At 37.2% G+C, this 16368-nt stretch overlaps 1 protein-coding gene across 1 annotated transcript in view; it reads left to right on the top strand.

Annotated features, from left to right (window-relative positions):
- The window catches only part of Lrba (LPS responsive beige-like anchor protein), a 543225-nt gene that overhangs the window by 59490 nt on the left and 467367 nt on the right, over positions 1-16368 (top strand). The window contains exons 5-9 of the mRNA XM_032898147.1: positions 4564-4659; positions 8669-8790; positions 8878-9004; positions 9764-9883; positions 11520-11666. Of these exons, the coding sequence (XP_032754038.1) occupies positions 4564-4659; positions 8669-8790; positions 8878-9004; positions 9764-9883; positions 11520-11666 (612 nt within the window). The remainder of the gene's footprint in view (positions 1-4563; positions 4660-8668; positions 8791-8877; positions 9005-9763; positions 9884-11519; positions 11667-16368) is intronic.

Genomic DNA, 16368 nt, shown 5'->3' with positions numbered 1-16368 from the left:
GTCTATAATATTGACATGTTACCTTTAGTCTATAATATTGACATGTTACCTTCAGTCTATAATATTGACATGTTACCTTCAGTCTATAATATTGGCATGTTACCTTTAGTCTATAATATTGGCATGTTACCTTCAGTCTATAATATTGGCATGTTACCTTCAGTCTATAATATTGACATGTTACCTTCAGTCTATAATATTGGCATGTTACCTTCAGTCTATAATATTGGCATGTTACCTTCAGTCTATAATATTATGGATTTAAAACATAGTGATGATGAGCAGAGTTTGATAACTCGGTTAAGAAACGTGTTTTTGGGTGGACTGAACATCAGTGGAGTCAAAGTGAACAGAAGCCTAGTGCTACTCAGTCACATAAAATACTTGTATGTGGTGAATTAGTAATACTTTCCTAAGTGCCTAGACACTGTTCCACAAGGAAGTGTACTTGAAGATGCTCAGCTGGCCATCGTTTTTAAAAAATGTGTCAATTCTTTGAAAACTTTGTAGTGTATACAAGGCATTTTGATTTTATTTACCCCTACTACATCCCTCCAACCTACCTTAGAACCCTGTTTTTGATAGCAGTGAATTGTCAGCATGTACGTTCATTGCGAAGATAGTAGCTAGGTAAAATATACATGCTCAGATTAATTTAGACATACCTTTTTTTAATCTTTATTAACTTGAGTATTTCTTATTTACATTTCGATTGTTATTCCCCTTCCCGGTTTCTGGGCCAACAGCCCCCTAACCCCTCCCCCTCCCCTACTATATGGGCTTCCCCTCCCCATCCTCCCCCCATTACCACCCTCCTCCCAACAATCACATTCACTGGGGGTTCAGTCTTGGCAGGGCCAAGGGCTTCCCCTTCCACTGGTGCTCTTACTAGGCTATTCATTGCTACCTATGAGGTCAGAGTCCAGGGTCAGTCCATGCATAGTCTTTGGGTAGTGGCTTAGTCCCTGGAAGCTCTGGTTGCTTGGCATTGTTGTTCATATGGGGTCTCGAGCCCCTTCAAGCTCTTCCAGTTCTTTCTCTGATTCCTTCAATGGGGGTCCTGTTCTCAGTTCAGTGGTTTGCTGCTGGCATTCGCCTCTGTATTTGCTGTATTCTGGCTGTGTCTCTCAGGAGAGATCTACATCCGGCCCTGTCAGCCTGCACTTTCTTTGCTTCATCCATCTTGTCTAATTGGATGGCTGTATATGTATGGGCCACATGGGGCAGGCTCTGAATGGGTGTTCTTCTGCTCTGTTCTAAACTTTGCCTCTATTCCCTGCCAAGGGTATTCTTTGTTCCCCTTTTAAAGAAGGAGTGAAGCATTCACATTTTGATCATCCGTCTTGAGTTTCATGTGTTCTGTGCATCTAGGGTAATTCAAGCATTTGGGCTAATAGCCACTTATCAATGAGTGCATACCATGTGTGTTTTTCTGTGATTGGGTTACCTCACTCAGGATGATATTTTCCAGTTCCAACCATTTGCTTATGAATTTCATAAAGTCATTGTTTTTAATAGCTGAGTAATATTCCATTGTGTAGATATACCACATTTTCTGTATCCATTCCTCTGTTGAAGGGCATCTGGGTTCTTTCCAGCTTCTGGCTATTATAAATAAGGCTGTTATGAACATTTGCCTATGAATTTCGTTAGACATATCTTTTATTTTTTTAACAATTCCATGCATTTTACAATCTATTTTGATCATATTTATCCCCCATTACCCTTTATTATCTAGAATCAAATACTGTATAGCAATTAAAAACCAGTGCACAGCACTGAAAAGGAGAGGTAGCTGCAAAGTCCCACCCCTAACTAACAAGGTATTTGCATTCATACCTGTTGGAAAAGGGAAAATTAGTTTTCTCCAATGGAGTGTCACTGGATACATCAACCACATTCCAGGGCAGGCACCGTACTTTAGAGTACTTAGCTAGCTCAAAATGAGCTCTTTTTTTTGGGGGGGGGGATGTGTATTTTTGTTATGTTTTTGCTATTTTATGTTGTGGATTTTTTCATTATTGTTTGTTTTGATTTTCATTTTTTTCTTTAGATTTTACTTATTGAAAGGGGGGAATGAGAACACATGAAGCTAGGTTGGGATGGATCAGGGAGAAGTTGGGGGAGGAGAGTCATGGTCAAGATACATTGTATTGAAAAAGTATGGAAAAGATAAACAAATGCAAAGACATAGGAAGAGAGTAATCAGTCAGTCGAATGATATATGTGATATAAAGTCATTTAAATGCTGAAATAGACTTTTTTTTTTTACATTTGTGTGTGTGTGTGTGTGTATGCGTGTGTGTGTGTGTGTGTGTATGTGTGTGTGTGTGTGTGTGTGTGAGTGTGTGTGTGTGTGTGTGTGTGTGTGTGTGTGTGTGTGTGTGTGAGTGTGTGTGTGTAAAAGTGCGTGTGTGTGTGTGTGTGTGTGCATGTGCGTGTAAAGGCGTGTGTGTGTGTGTGTGTGTGTGTGTGTGCGTGCAAGATGCGCATGCATGTGTATGATGTTTGGTGATCAGAGGGCATCCTGTAGGAGTTGGTTCTCTCCTTCTATCATGTGAGTCTTGGGATTGAACCTGGATGTCAGTCTTAGCAGCAGGCACCTTTAATCTGCGGAGCCATTTTACAAGCCCACAGAAACATTTTTGACAGACTACATTATACCAATATTAGACCTGTCACTATAGCTGCTCACGGTAAGGAGGACAATCAGAATAGGCTTAGAAGATAAAGGTAAAACAAGAAACCACCAGTTCTTTATAGTTATACATGCCAGCTACTTCTGCCTTTGACTTGGATAATAGTAGGGTGAAAAATCCCCGAATCTAAGTCTACACATAGATCAGAGATTTTTACGTGTGGAGTGAGTACACTGGCAATCATCGTCATGTGTAATAGGAAATATGACAGTCTTTTTCTTAAAGGCTCTCCAGTGTAGTAGAGCAGTGTCTGGGGGAGGTTGTCTGGTTTTTTTGTTTTTTTTGTTTTTTGTTTTTTGTTTTTTTTTGGATTCACTGACAGGAAAAGGAATTCGGAGGAATGATTTTTCTTTTTTTTTTTTTTCCGGGGCTGGGGACTGAACCCAGGACCTTGCGCTTCCTAGGTAAGCGCTCTACCACTGAGCCAAATCCCCAACCCCAGGAATGATTTTTCTAGATAGAAATGCCATCATATCCCAACCTATTTGCTGCTGCCGTTATCTTTTGTTACTTTACTTCTCTTTGAGATATATTTAAAAGTGAATGTAATTGTAGTTCCTTGCTTTTAAGCTTACTTTTATAGTTGAGTGGTATGGTTGGTTAAAAATCATTTCTTAGACTGGTTAAAAGGCAACTAAGGCTAAGATAAAAGGCAACTAAACTCTTACACAGTAATACTAACTTAGACTAGTAAATAAAATCAGATAATCTCACCCATGGTTTGACCCTGTTTTCAGCTTGTAATAAAGAAGAATGAATGTCCTATATTTTTACTATATTTCCTTATAGACTGATTAAGATGGTAATGTGTATTTGATTGCTCCTGGCTTTCCTTATAAATATTAATGAGATTTTCATTTTAGTTCTTGATTGTTTCATGTACTAGATATTTTTGTGGGTCAAAGAAACATTAAAACAGATATAATATAATATACCCTTTATATATGCTGTGCATTTGAGGCATATTGTAGAATCAAATATGCTAGAGAAATTTAATCAGTTCTCTGAGTTCAGGGAGGACTGCCCTGAGGAAGTGGTCATTAAGATGAGCTTTGAAGGGAATGAAGGATTTCCCTGGTTCGCAGGAGAGTGAGGTAGGCTTAGTGAGCACAATTTAAACAAAAGGAATAGCTCACACTTAGTGTTGTGGAAAGAATTCTATGAGAAGGCACAGCAGAGAATGAAGTTGGAGATACAAATAAAATGGCTATGATCTGGTAGCCATTTTAAAGGCGGTCTATTAAAGACAGGAGTCTGGGATAGCAGCAGTGTACTCACATATATAAAATAAAGAAATGAATAAATAAAAAAGACAGGGGAGTGACGGCATAATGTAGTTGGTGAAAGTATTATTGTTAAAATTATGGTCTGTAGAGTTAGACTGAGTTCTGATCCTGATCCCATCAGTTACTGTATGGCCTGAAGTGTGCTCCTCTGCCTTAGAGTCCTCCTCTGTAAAATTAGGAAGATAACAGAACCCCCTTGTAGGTTTGTCATGAAGTTAAAATATTATGACTTTTAAAAGCACCTTAAAAAGTAAGCATTATTTATATTTGTTAAATTAGGATGTATAAAGGAGTGAGTGGCAGTTTGAGGTAGTTTTTAAAGTTCAATTTTTGAATTGTTAGAGGTGTGAATTGCTCATATTTACTGAACAAAATGTGTTATATAGTACTACCAAAAATTACAGAGTTCATTATGTTATTAAGATATTTGGAAATAGCATTGTTTGTTTTTATATATACCCTTTAGTTCATAGTATTATTCAGTTATTTTTGTATATATTAAGGCATATATATAATATATGTATATATAATAAATGTTTTATAGAGAATAGAATGATTAATAAAGCATTATTTTGTAGCCTCCGCATGCTGGGAAACTGCTGTCTGTGTTAAAGCACATGCCTCAGAAGTACGCTCCTGATGCCTTTTTCAACTTTCCAGGGAAGAGTGCTGCAGTAAGTACGCACGAGGCACGCCCCCAGATCTCTTTCCTTGTCAGCACAAGGTTCTGTGTTAGGCAGAAGCTTTCCGCATGAGCTTACTCAGTCCTTAGAACCGTTTTCCTCTAGCTGTTTGAGAGACAGAGAAATTGATGCTTAAAACATGTGTGGAGGTTGCCTGCTGAAAGCTTGGTTCAGTGATGGCATTGCAGCCCTCCTTTCCTATGTTGTTGTACTATTCTGTGAGGTTTGCTTTTTTGTAACTTTAAGTAGCTGCCAGTGTGGAACACTTTGACTTTTGTCTTTCTGAACATTTTTTTTAACACCCGGTATGTAGAAAGAATGACTCTTTGAAACTTAGCAGCCATATTATCCTCCTTTGTAATAAATTCTTATAAAAATACATATAGTTTTTTGAGATAGGGTATTTCTATACAGCTCCAGGCTGATATCAAACTCTCAGTAGCTCAGACTGAGCTCAAACTGGGGCTCTCACTGCCTGAGTGTCTTGATGCTGGGACTCTAGGTGTGTACCACCACAGCTGGATAGAACTGGCAAACACACTATCACTGAGCTGCATCCTTAGCCAGTCTACCTATTATATTCTTATTATTTTATATATAAGGTCATTATACATGGTAGTCATGTTTGTAATATCTCAACTCATTATTAAATCAGTCAGTCTATACTAAACTAATTTTAGATCTTTAATCTTTTCTTGAACTAGTCTTTCATTTATTATTTTGCTGAGCATAAAAATCTTGCTTGCTTGTTTGGTTCTGTGTGTTTGGCACTATCTGCTAAGAGATAAGACTATACTTTAGAAGGACACTGTGTCTTGGTTCATACATATAATTTCAACATTTTGGAGATGGAGGCAGGAGTTGGTAGGTCCATGTCATCCTCAGCTACCTAGGGACTATGAGGCCAGTGTGGGTTCCCTGAGGCCCTGTCTCAATCAAATGAAATGAAACAAAACAAAACTGAATACTTCAGTGGTATTTGGTTTGCTTTTTGGGATTTTTTTACTTTGTTTTGCTTTTGTCTTGCCTTGTTGCCGAAGCTAGCATCCTACTTAGAGTCCTGTTATCTTGGCATCATAAGTGTCTGAATGTGTAGGTGTGTTCCATATCACTCAGTTCATCTGAGAGCTTATTATTTACCTCTGACAGGCAAAAGCGTTCTCACAAGAGCAACCACTTCTAGTGCATGATATTAGGATTAATTGTTTATAGTTTTCTGAGGTTGAAACCTGTCCATCTTGCTACTTGCATTTATCTTAAAAATAGGACAAGTTCATCTGGATAGCTTTTCAAGTTTTAAGAGAGTAAGTGTTTAAGATAAATACGTTAAGATAACTTTAATACTTCACTCTTTCTTCAAAGATAGCTTAGAAGGAAGCTGAGTTCATAGGCAGATCCTCTTTTATAAAGCTCTCATGTCTCTTCTCACTTTAGGTGAAAGAAACCTTAGCATATATTGAAAATATAGTAGGTTTAGTTCAGTGTAGCTTCATATAAAATTAGCTGCTTTTAGTTTTACAAGAATTATTACATAAGTATATCTCTGTGATGTTTCTCATGTTTTGGTATATTTAATACATATGAAAGAATATGTGTATATATATCATTATACATATCATGTGCACAGAATATTTATAAAATTGATATTAATGACAAGACTTGAAGTATAAAGTGTGAATTTTTTTAAAGAAATTGTTGACTATATTCACATATCTTATAGCATACAGTATACAGTTTAAAATATTAAGTCGTGAAATTACCATAATCCATTTTTGAACATTTCATTAATCCCTACACTTGGCACCAATTTACTTTGTTTTCTCTGACTTTGTCAATTCTGAACCATGAATATATATGATTATTAAAGAACATGTGGTCTATGGGGTTGAATTTTTTTCTTAGCATAATAATCTCGATCCATTATATCACGGCTTGTATCAGCAGTTCTATTATTTCTTCTTACTGATTCTTAGAGTCTGTTGTGTGTACCTTTCACATATAATTGCTTTTTATTTAATGGATATTTTGATTTTGTAACCTTTGGATTCTTGAAGACTAATGTAACTCAGGGCTTCTGTGTACAATTGATTATATGGATGTAAGTTCTTATTTCTACTGGGTTTAAACCTAGAATTGGGATTTCTGGGTTTTATATCTCTGATTAGTACTTTGAGGAACTAGTCTCCTTAACAGTGTTGGGAAGTTCCGGTTTCTTCCCTTGGTGATGCTAGTTTATGTTATGTAGAGGATTCTTTTTTTAAAAATAAATTTATTTTTCTTTAGGGGATTCTTTTGTGTGTGGGGATGCTGTTTCCAGTGCAGGGGTGCCACCTGAGGACTTCGTTTATTCTAATGGAGTGCTGCTCCACTGAACTATATACACTATATACGGCCATCCCTGTCATGGGCTTTGGTTTATAAGTTCCTGATGACTAGCTATATTGAGCATCTTCCCACGTTTTCATTGGCTATTAGTGTAACTGCTATCAAGACATACATATTTTGATAGAGAGAGAGAGGAGAGAGAGAGAGAGAGAGAGAGAGAGAGAAGAGAGAGAGACAGTGACAGAGACAGAGACAGAGACAGAGACAGACAGAGTCTTCCTATGTAGCTCTTGATGGTTTAGAATTTGCCATGTAGACCAGCCCAGACGTGAACACGTAATGATCTGCCTGACTCTGCCTCCCCAGTGATGCAGTTAAAGGTGTGCCTCTCCATGATCAGTCTGGCATTTGTCTTTTTATTAGTGAGTAATTAGAATTCTTTGTATGTTTTGGATAATACTTCTTTATTAGATATTCAGTTTGGCAAATATTCCCTCCCATATTTGCATCATGTCTTTTAAAACTTAAACGGTATCTTTCAAAGCTTTTATTGAAGCATTTTATTATAGTGCAATTTATTTTGCTTTTTTTTTTTTTAAAACACTGCGTTTTGTGTAGCATAATTTTGAAGGAATTGTCAAACCCAGTAAGGACCTTATGCATGTACAAAGTACATTATAATGTCTTTTCATGGGTTCTGAATCTGGTAATGTATCTTCCAACCTTATTTTTAACCTTTAAACACTGTGTTGCTATTTAGAAACCTTTCCATCATATATTACAAATATATATATATATATATTTATAATGTATACATTATACATAACTATATATGTATATATGTATATATATATATATATATTTTTCTTCTTTGGTTGGTTGGTTTATTTGAGATAGGATCTCACTCTGTGGCCACGACTTGTCTGTCACTTGCTATATAGACTGGGTTGGTCTTGATCTCCCAAAGATCTACCCGCCTATGCCTCCCAAGCACATGTGTAGCATATGCTTCCATATCCAGCTAATAGTATATTTAAAAAGCTTAAACTAAGTGGTAAAGCCACACATATGAAACGGCTTATGAATATCCTTTTGAAAATTCTGTGAAGTAATCCTGTTTAGTTTTATACTTGTAGTTTACAAAAATAACATACACCGAGCCCTTTCTTTAACCTCTTTCTATCCCCACCATCTTCTTTTTGGTCAAATTTCATGCTCAACTGTAGTACTATTTCTTTAAATTAGAATCTTTTTGGCTATTTCTTTAGTAAAATATGAAGTATACCTGAGTTTAGTCTCAGAAGCTACACTGAATGTTTCATTTAATTAATATTTTTTTTTCCACGTGGAGAGGTTTAATAAGAGAAAAAGAGTAGAGGAGAGGAAAGGCCGGCCATGGGCACATGGAGGGAGGGGATGGGGAAGGGGGCAAGAGCAGCGAAAAACAAAGAGTAAGAGCAGGTAAGAGGGGAGTAAGAGTTAATTAATATTTTTATTTGGGAAAATTCCACAGTTACTAAAAGTTTTTTCCAAATAAAGCCTGCTTTGTAATTTTTTTATAACTTAAAGTAGTTTGACACAGCAGAAACACACACAACATTGTAAAGTCTCATTTTTATGAGTTCAATAATAAAGTTTTTCATGCAAGTTAATAACTATATTTTCTTTCCTTTAGGCTATTGCATTACCTCCTATAGCCAGATGGCCTTACCAGAATGGTTTTACATTTCACACCTGGCTTAGAATGGATCCTGTAAATAATATTAATGTTGACAAGGATAAACCATATTTGTATTGGTATGTATTTCTAGAATTGACTAGTGTTAGCAACTTATTTTGCAAACAAGACTATTTCAAGGTAAAATAAAAACTTACTCTTCATAGTTTCAGAACCAGCAAAGGTCTTGGCTATTCTGCTCATTTTGTTGGAGGCTGTTTGATTATAACCTCGATAAAGTCAAAAGGAAAAGGCTTTCAACATTGTGTGAAATTTGATTTCAAGCCACAAAAGGTATGTGCTCTTCCTGAGTCGGCTCCTTTAAGAACCTACCAGGCCTGCAGAGTACTGTGTCACCCATGTGTGGGTTTGCAACTGTTCATGCCTTTTCAGAGTGTGTGTAAGTTACTTGGTAGCTGGTGTGTGTGTGTGTGTGTGTGTGTGTGTGTGTGTGTGTGTGTGTGTGTGTGAGTGTTCTAGCTGCATGTACTCCTGGATACCAGAAGAGGGCATCAGATCCTAGGATAGATGGTGAGCCACCATGTGGTTTCTGGGAACTGAACCCAGGACCAGGACCTCTGGAAGAGCAGACAGTGCTCTTAACCATAGAGCCATCTCTCCAGTGTGGTTATTTGTAGGTTTTATGGGAGATGCCAGGAGAAAAGAAAATGATACTTATTTTATGTTGCCTTTTTTTATACAAGTAAGAGATTAGTAGAGAATCATCAATAACATGTTTCGAAGGTATATTTAAGTAAGATGCATTTGTTAAGTATGGGAAAATGTTCAAAATTTAAAGAAGCTATTTGTACTAGTTATTTAACTTTTTGGTGATATGTTTCAAAAATTTCATAATATTACATTGGAAAAATTATCTAGTGATTAAGATTAATTTGCTGTGATTTTCCCAGATAAATAACTATTTTAGAAATTTTATGTTGAGCTAGTAAAAGTACTCAAATTTTGTTTTTAAGTCTAATTAAAACCTCCCATTTTTTAGTTACTGTCAATGTGGTTGTATTACTAAGAGAACCATTACTTTTGCTTACTCAGTGGTACATGGTAACTATTGTACACATTTACAATCGGTGGAAGAACAGTGAGCTCCGATGTTACGTGAATGGCGAACTCGCGTCCTACGGAGAGATAACATGGTTTGTCAACACCAGTGATGTAAGTAGTTCCAAATGTGTCTTAGGGTTTCTGTGGCTGTGATAAACACCGGGACCAACAGCAGCCTTGGGAGGAAAGGCTTGGTTTGACTTCCACTCCCACATCACTGTTCATCATCAGAGCAGGTCAGGGCAGGAACTGATGCAGACAGAGCCATGGAGGAGTGCTGCTTACTAGCTTGATCCTCTCGTCTTGTTCAGCCTGCTTTCTTGTCAAACCCAGGATCGTCTGTCCAGAGAGGCTACTGTCCATAGTGGGCTGGACAGTAGCCTACAGGCGAATACAGTGAGAGTGTGTTCTCATCCGAGGGTCCAGCTTTCAGATGTCTCTAGCTTAGCTTGACAAAACTAATCAGTACACTATGGAAAACTATTTAAGGGAGTGAAGTTTATAAACTAGAATATTTTAAAATCTGAGTATATAATTTGGACACCATAATGTATTTTTGTAGGCATAATTTAACTACTCTTATATTTTGATGAAACAAGTTGACTTATCAGCTAAGGTATTATTAAGGTTTTATCATAAAAGTATTCTGAGTTTAGATAAAGATGATTATTTTTTAAAGAAGTTAGACGATACAGGCCCATATGCTTTGCATATACTTCATTGCTGCTATTGGTACTGTTATTTATTATGTTTTCAGAACTCAGAGGTTAGAATGGAAATAGGATAATCTTACTTCTCTCCTTCTAACATCCTTTTTATAGAAAACTTAAAAAAAAAAAAGACCACTAAGGAAGATGACTTCATGCTAAGCCACTCGTGCATTCACCTCTCGTACCGTTTTATATCAGTGTTGATGATGTTAGCCTTCAGAGCGCATGACTTGTAGCAAACAGCTCTGAAACTCAGTTCTGTCACTTACCACCTATGTGATCTGCTCCCTCTCCACCTGGAAATAGGTGTGCAACGCCGAGTCCCAGAACACGTGCTGGTGGTTAAGAAAGATGAGCTTCTTTAGCCTTTTAGCAGCCACTGCTAATGAGGTCCACCAGTGTCTTTACTGTAAAATCATGGTGAGAAGGGTCACTCACGCTGTCCCAAACCAAACTCACTGTTTTCCTGCTTCAGACAAACCTCGCCCTTTAATTGAGATGTCTAACTTCCTAGCTTAGTGTCATGTCAGCTTGTCGGATTCTCTTCTTAGTGTCTCATTGTTAACAAGTTGTATTTACTGCAACTTAGAGAACTTGTGGTCATTCATTTTTTAAGATGCGGTTTCCAATCTCCACTCCAGGTGTGAAGGAATAGGCACTAAATGAATTTTTTTTACTCTATTCATATATAGTTTAGAAAGAAACATGTATGTATGTGTACTCATTTCCCTGTGTCTTTTTTTTTTTTTGTTTTTTTTTTTTGTTTTTGTTTTTTCTTTCGGAGCTGGGGACCAAACCCAGGGCCTTGTGCTTGCTAGGCAAGTGCTCTACCACTGAGCTAAATCCCCAACCCCGTCTTGTTTTTTTTTTTTAACTTAATATATCATTTTATATTCTAATATGTATAAAGTTCTATCTTCATTGTAAAAATGGAAGAGTTTTATTTCATTTTCATGGCCAAATAGTGTTTTATTTTTTTATGTGCTATCACTTCCAAAGTGTATTTTTTAAAAAATAAAACCTATTTTCTCTTATAGACCTTTGACAAATGCTTCCTGGGCTCGTCAGAGACAGCAGATGCGAATCGGGTGTTCTGTGGTCAGATGACTGCAGTTTACCTTTTCAGTGATGCTCTGAATGCAGCTCAGATTTTTGCCATCTATCAGTTGGGCCTGGGGTACAAGGTACTTAACTTACTGTCTGCTGTCTAATGGTTGAATGCCTTTTGGGTTTGACTTGAGGGTGGGTTGTACATGGGGAGTTATACCTTGAGTAGTTATAATGTATGCAGGGCACCGGGAGCATGACAGGGTCAAAGGGCAATTCACAGTTTGAAGAAATGCAGCATACTTGGCATGCGTAAGGTAATGTCGAAAGTGCTTGCTTAAGTTTCAGCTTTATTTCATGCTCTAATTCTGATTTTATGGCGACATGAAATTGTGCATATTCATGGGGTACCACACACTATTAAAATACAAACTTTATATTATGTTCACATCAGGATCAGTATCTATCTTCTCAACATATATCAGTCTTCTTATTCTTCATGATAAAATGTTCCTACCTTTTCCTTGCGTTTTTGAAATATATTGTTACTTGTAGTTATTCTGCTGGCCAACCATGCACCATAGCTGCTTTCTTTGTTCTGTAGTACACATTGATTATGCTTTCTCCACCACCACCTGTCTCTGGTAACCATCGTTCAACTTTCAACTTGTAAGAGATTGACAGCAGCCTTACATTTTAAGTACGAAGAGAATAAGGAGCATTTATCTGCCTGTGTCTTGGGTTATTCTGTTTAATATATGTCCTCCAGTTCTATCCACATTGTCAAACTGATGGAATTTATTTTAATGGCCAAATAATATTTCATTCTGTGTATGTACTATTTTTTTTTTTCTTCCTCCCTCCCCCTTTGAGACAGTGTCTTTCTACACAGCCATGGCTGTCCTGGAATCATGCTGACTTTGAACTCACAGAGATCCTCCTACCTCTGCCTAGTGCTAGGATGAAAGGCAAGTGTTACCACACTCAGCCCATTTTTAATCTCTTAATGAGCACTTTCTGTACTTCATGGCAATTGTGAAGAATGGTGTTATAGTCATGGAAGTGCAAGTGTCTCTTTGACATCATTATTTTGTTTGGATATTTACTTAGGGATAGGATTGTTCCCATTGGAGGATGTTTGTAGCCTTCCTTTCCCCACTCCCACTTCTTTTGAGACAGGATCCCAAGTATTCCAAGCCAGCCTTGAACTTGGTACATAGTTGATGCTGGTTGTGAGTTCCTGATCACCCTGTCTCCACCTCTCAAGTGCAGGGACTATAGACATATGTCACTATGGCTGGCCTCCCTGCACTTGTAATTCTCTTACTGGCCTAAGATACTGAAGATCTCGCTGTTGCTTATTGACCATTTATTTGTATTTTCACATCAATTTTCTTTTTTGTGATTTATTTTCTTACTAGGTTTCAAGAGTTCCATAAATATTGTGAACATTATTTTTCTCAGGAGTATGATTTATAAATTTCTCTTGTATACTTTGGTTTTTATTTTTAGTATGGGCTTTGAAGAATGGGAATTTTATTTTATTTTATTTATTATTATTATTATTATTATTATTATTATTATTATTTTTTTTTTTTTCTGTTGGCTTGTGGTTCATTTCGAATTAATTTGTCTTTTTTTAATGAAGTAAAGTAATGGTATTTTTCTTCTCTATAAGTACTATGGTCTGATTATGAATTTCTCTAAAATTCATTGAAGCTTAACCCTCAAGGAAGTGATGTTAAGTGGTGAGTCTTGGGAAGCAATTAGGCCATGAAGGCTTCCTCATGATTGTGATACTCTGCACACACCAGCTAGCAAGCAGAACCACTGACAGTAAATTTAAGCTACGTATAAATTACCTATAAGGTATATGTTTTTAAATAGCTGGAATAATTTTGATATTCAGTGTCCTCTAGTGTCCTTTTTTTTTTCTTCCACAAACACTGTTCTTTCTATGCTGTATTATATGGGCTTTTTAGGTTCTATTAGGTTTATTATGTATTCCTGACATAATTTTTCTTATTGCCAATAAGTGACATGTGTAACATTTGGTGTAGAACCTTTCAATATGGTCTTGAATATTCCTTTTTTCTTGTTTTATTACTGTTGTGGATTTTACTTCTAAATATTTTATATTAATATAACAATATTGTAGAAGCAATATCCGTACACCTATGATCTATTTAAAATTTATGTGCATATGCAGTACACAGCTTTTAGAGAAATGTTTTGCAGTGTGGCCGACTAGGCTGGAGCTCTAGCACTCGTATAATCCTCTCACCTCCTCAGTGCTAGGATCTGGCCATGAACCATGCATGCCTTCTAGCTCTCTCAATATTATCAGCCCCATCATTTCTTTTCAAGTTCATTTGCATATCTTTTAAGGACAATAAAGATGAGGGTTGTGTGTTCTCTATTTATTATGTATTTACTATTTCTAGGACACGTATTTTCTGTATGTAGAGTTATGCTTGCATGTTTATCAGTCCAGTCTCTCTACTATAGTGAAATGAAATACCTCTGACAGCGTAACTGTAAAACAAAAGAACAGTTGGCTCATGCTCTAGGGGTCCAAGGTCTTTGGCTTGTTACCAGTGATGGCATATCTGCTTGTAGAATTTTAGCAAAGAATCCATGGCAAGAGCTATGGAATACAGATGTGTCCCTTTTAGGGTCTGTCCCTTTGAAATGCCACCAGAATTCACTGATGGATACTGTACTGTACTGGCTTTCCGTGGCCCCCTGGGAATCACCTTTTCCAGACTTTACAGATATTCACATTGGGAGATGGGAACTAACTTGCAACTTGTGTTAGTTTGTGGGACACACACAAGTCATCTAAACCATTGCACTGTCACTTCTGAGCTTTTCATTCTTTGGTGGCAGGTTTTTGGTTAGTTCATGTTTTTCTTTTACTTTTTCTGCCCTGCCCCAAGTGGGGACTGAATCCAGGGCCGTGTACATGATGCTATTCCCTCTTCTGTCTATTGAATTGTGCTTACCCACTTATCCGCTCATGGAAACTGTATTGTTTTCACTTTGGGTTGTTATGAATAATATTAATATGAATACACAAATTTGTGGATGTATGCTTTTATCTTTTGTGCTCAGTAACAGGGTTACATATTCCAAAAAAATTATTTTCCAAAATGATTGCACCTTTTTATATTTCCATAGTATTGTATGACGTTTTTCTCCATGTCTTTTCCTGTTTGTGTTATTATCAGGTTTTTTGGTCAAAGCTATCCTAGTGAGTATGAAGTAATCTCTCATTGGTTGCATGTATGTGCACACATGCGTAAAGGCCATCTGCTGTCCTCACATCACTCTCTGCCTTAGATGACACAGGGTTTTCATCTTGTACTGAACTTGGAGCTAGGCTCATAGCCAGTAGGCCCTTGTTTTTGCTTCCCATAATGCTTGTATTACACGTACAACTGTGACCAGGCTCACCTTGGTGCTGGGGATCCAAACTGAGGTTCTCATGCTTGCTTATCAAGCACTAATACTCACAGAGCCATCTCTCTGTGCTCGCTATGACTGTGTTCACTGTAACTGTGTGCTCACTATAACTGTGCGCTCACTATAACTGTGCTCACTATAACTGTGTGTTCATTATAACTGCGCTCACTATAACTGTGCGCTCACTATAACTGTGTGTTCATTATAACTGTGCACTTACTATAACTGTGTGCTCACTATAACTGTGCGCTCACTATAACTGTGCGCTCACTATAACTGTGCGCTCACTATAACTGTGCGCTCACTATAACTAATGCGTTCATTATAACTGTGTGTTACTATAACCTGTCGTCACTTTAACTGTGCACTCCACTATAACTGTGTCAATTTCATTATAACTGTGCACTTATTTATAACTGTGTGCTCCACTATAATCAGCGCCACTATAACTGTAGCCACTATAATTGTGCACTCCCACTATAACTGCGTCACTATAACTGTCGCTCCGATAACCGCGCTCACTATAATCAGCGGCCACTATAATCAGCGCTCATTATAACTGCACTTACTATAACTGTGCGCTCACTATAACTGTGCACTCACTATAACTGCGCTCACTATAACTGTGCGCTCATTATAACTGCGCTCACTATAACTGTGTACTCACTATAACTGTGTGCTCACTATAACTGTGTACTCACTATAACTGCGCTCACTATAACTGTGCACTCACTATAACTGTGCACTCACTATAACTGTGCGCTCACTATAACTGTGCGCTCACTATAAGTGTGCGCTCACTATAACTGCGCTCACTATAACTGTGCACTTACTATAACTGTGCGCTCACTATAACTGTGTGTTCATTATAACTGTGCGCTTACTTTATAACTGTGCACTCATTATAGCTGTGCTCTCACTATAACTATGCACACTATAATTGTGCTCTCGTTATAATTGTACGCTTGTTATAACTCTATACTCACTATAACTGTGTGCTCTGTATAACTGTACACTGACTATTATTTTGATTTATATTGCTATTTATATTTATATTTTTAATGTAATATTTACAATCTATTTAGCATTGAAAAAAACTACATATTAGTAATTGTGTCATGTTTTCTTTGTTTTATGAGTTGTTGTTTTGAGACAGGATTTCTTTTTTTTTTTTTTCTTTTTCTTTTTCTTTTTTTTTTTCGGAGCTGGGGACCCGAACCCAGGGCCTTGCGCTTCCTAGGCAAGCGCTCTACCACTGAGCTAAATCCCCCAACCCCTGAGTCAGGATTTCTTGTTGTAGCCCCTGACTGTTCTAGAATTTGCTATATAGACTCACAGAGATCTGCCTTCCTCTGCCTCCTGAGTGCTGGGATT

Source organism: Rattus rattus, chromosome 3, assembly GCF_011064425.1.
Source record: "Rattus rattus isolate New Zealand chromosome 3, Rrattus_CSIRO_v1, whole genome shotgun sequence".
NCBI classification, from domain to species: domain Eukaryota; kingdom Metazoa; phylum Chordata; class Mammalia; order Rodentia; family Muridae; genus Rattus; species Rattus rattus.
Note: the sequence above shows the minus strand (reverse complement) of the source record. Positions and strands in the feature narration are given on the sequence as shown.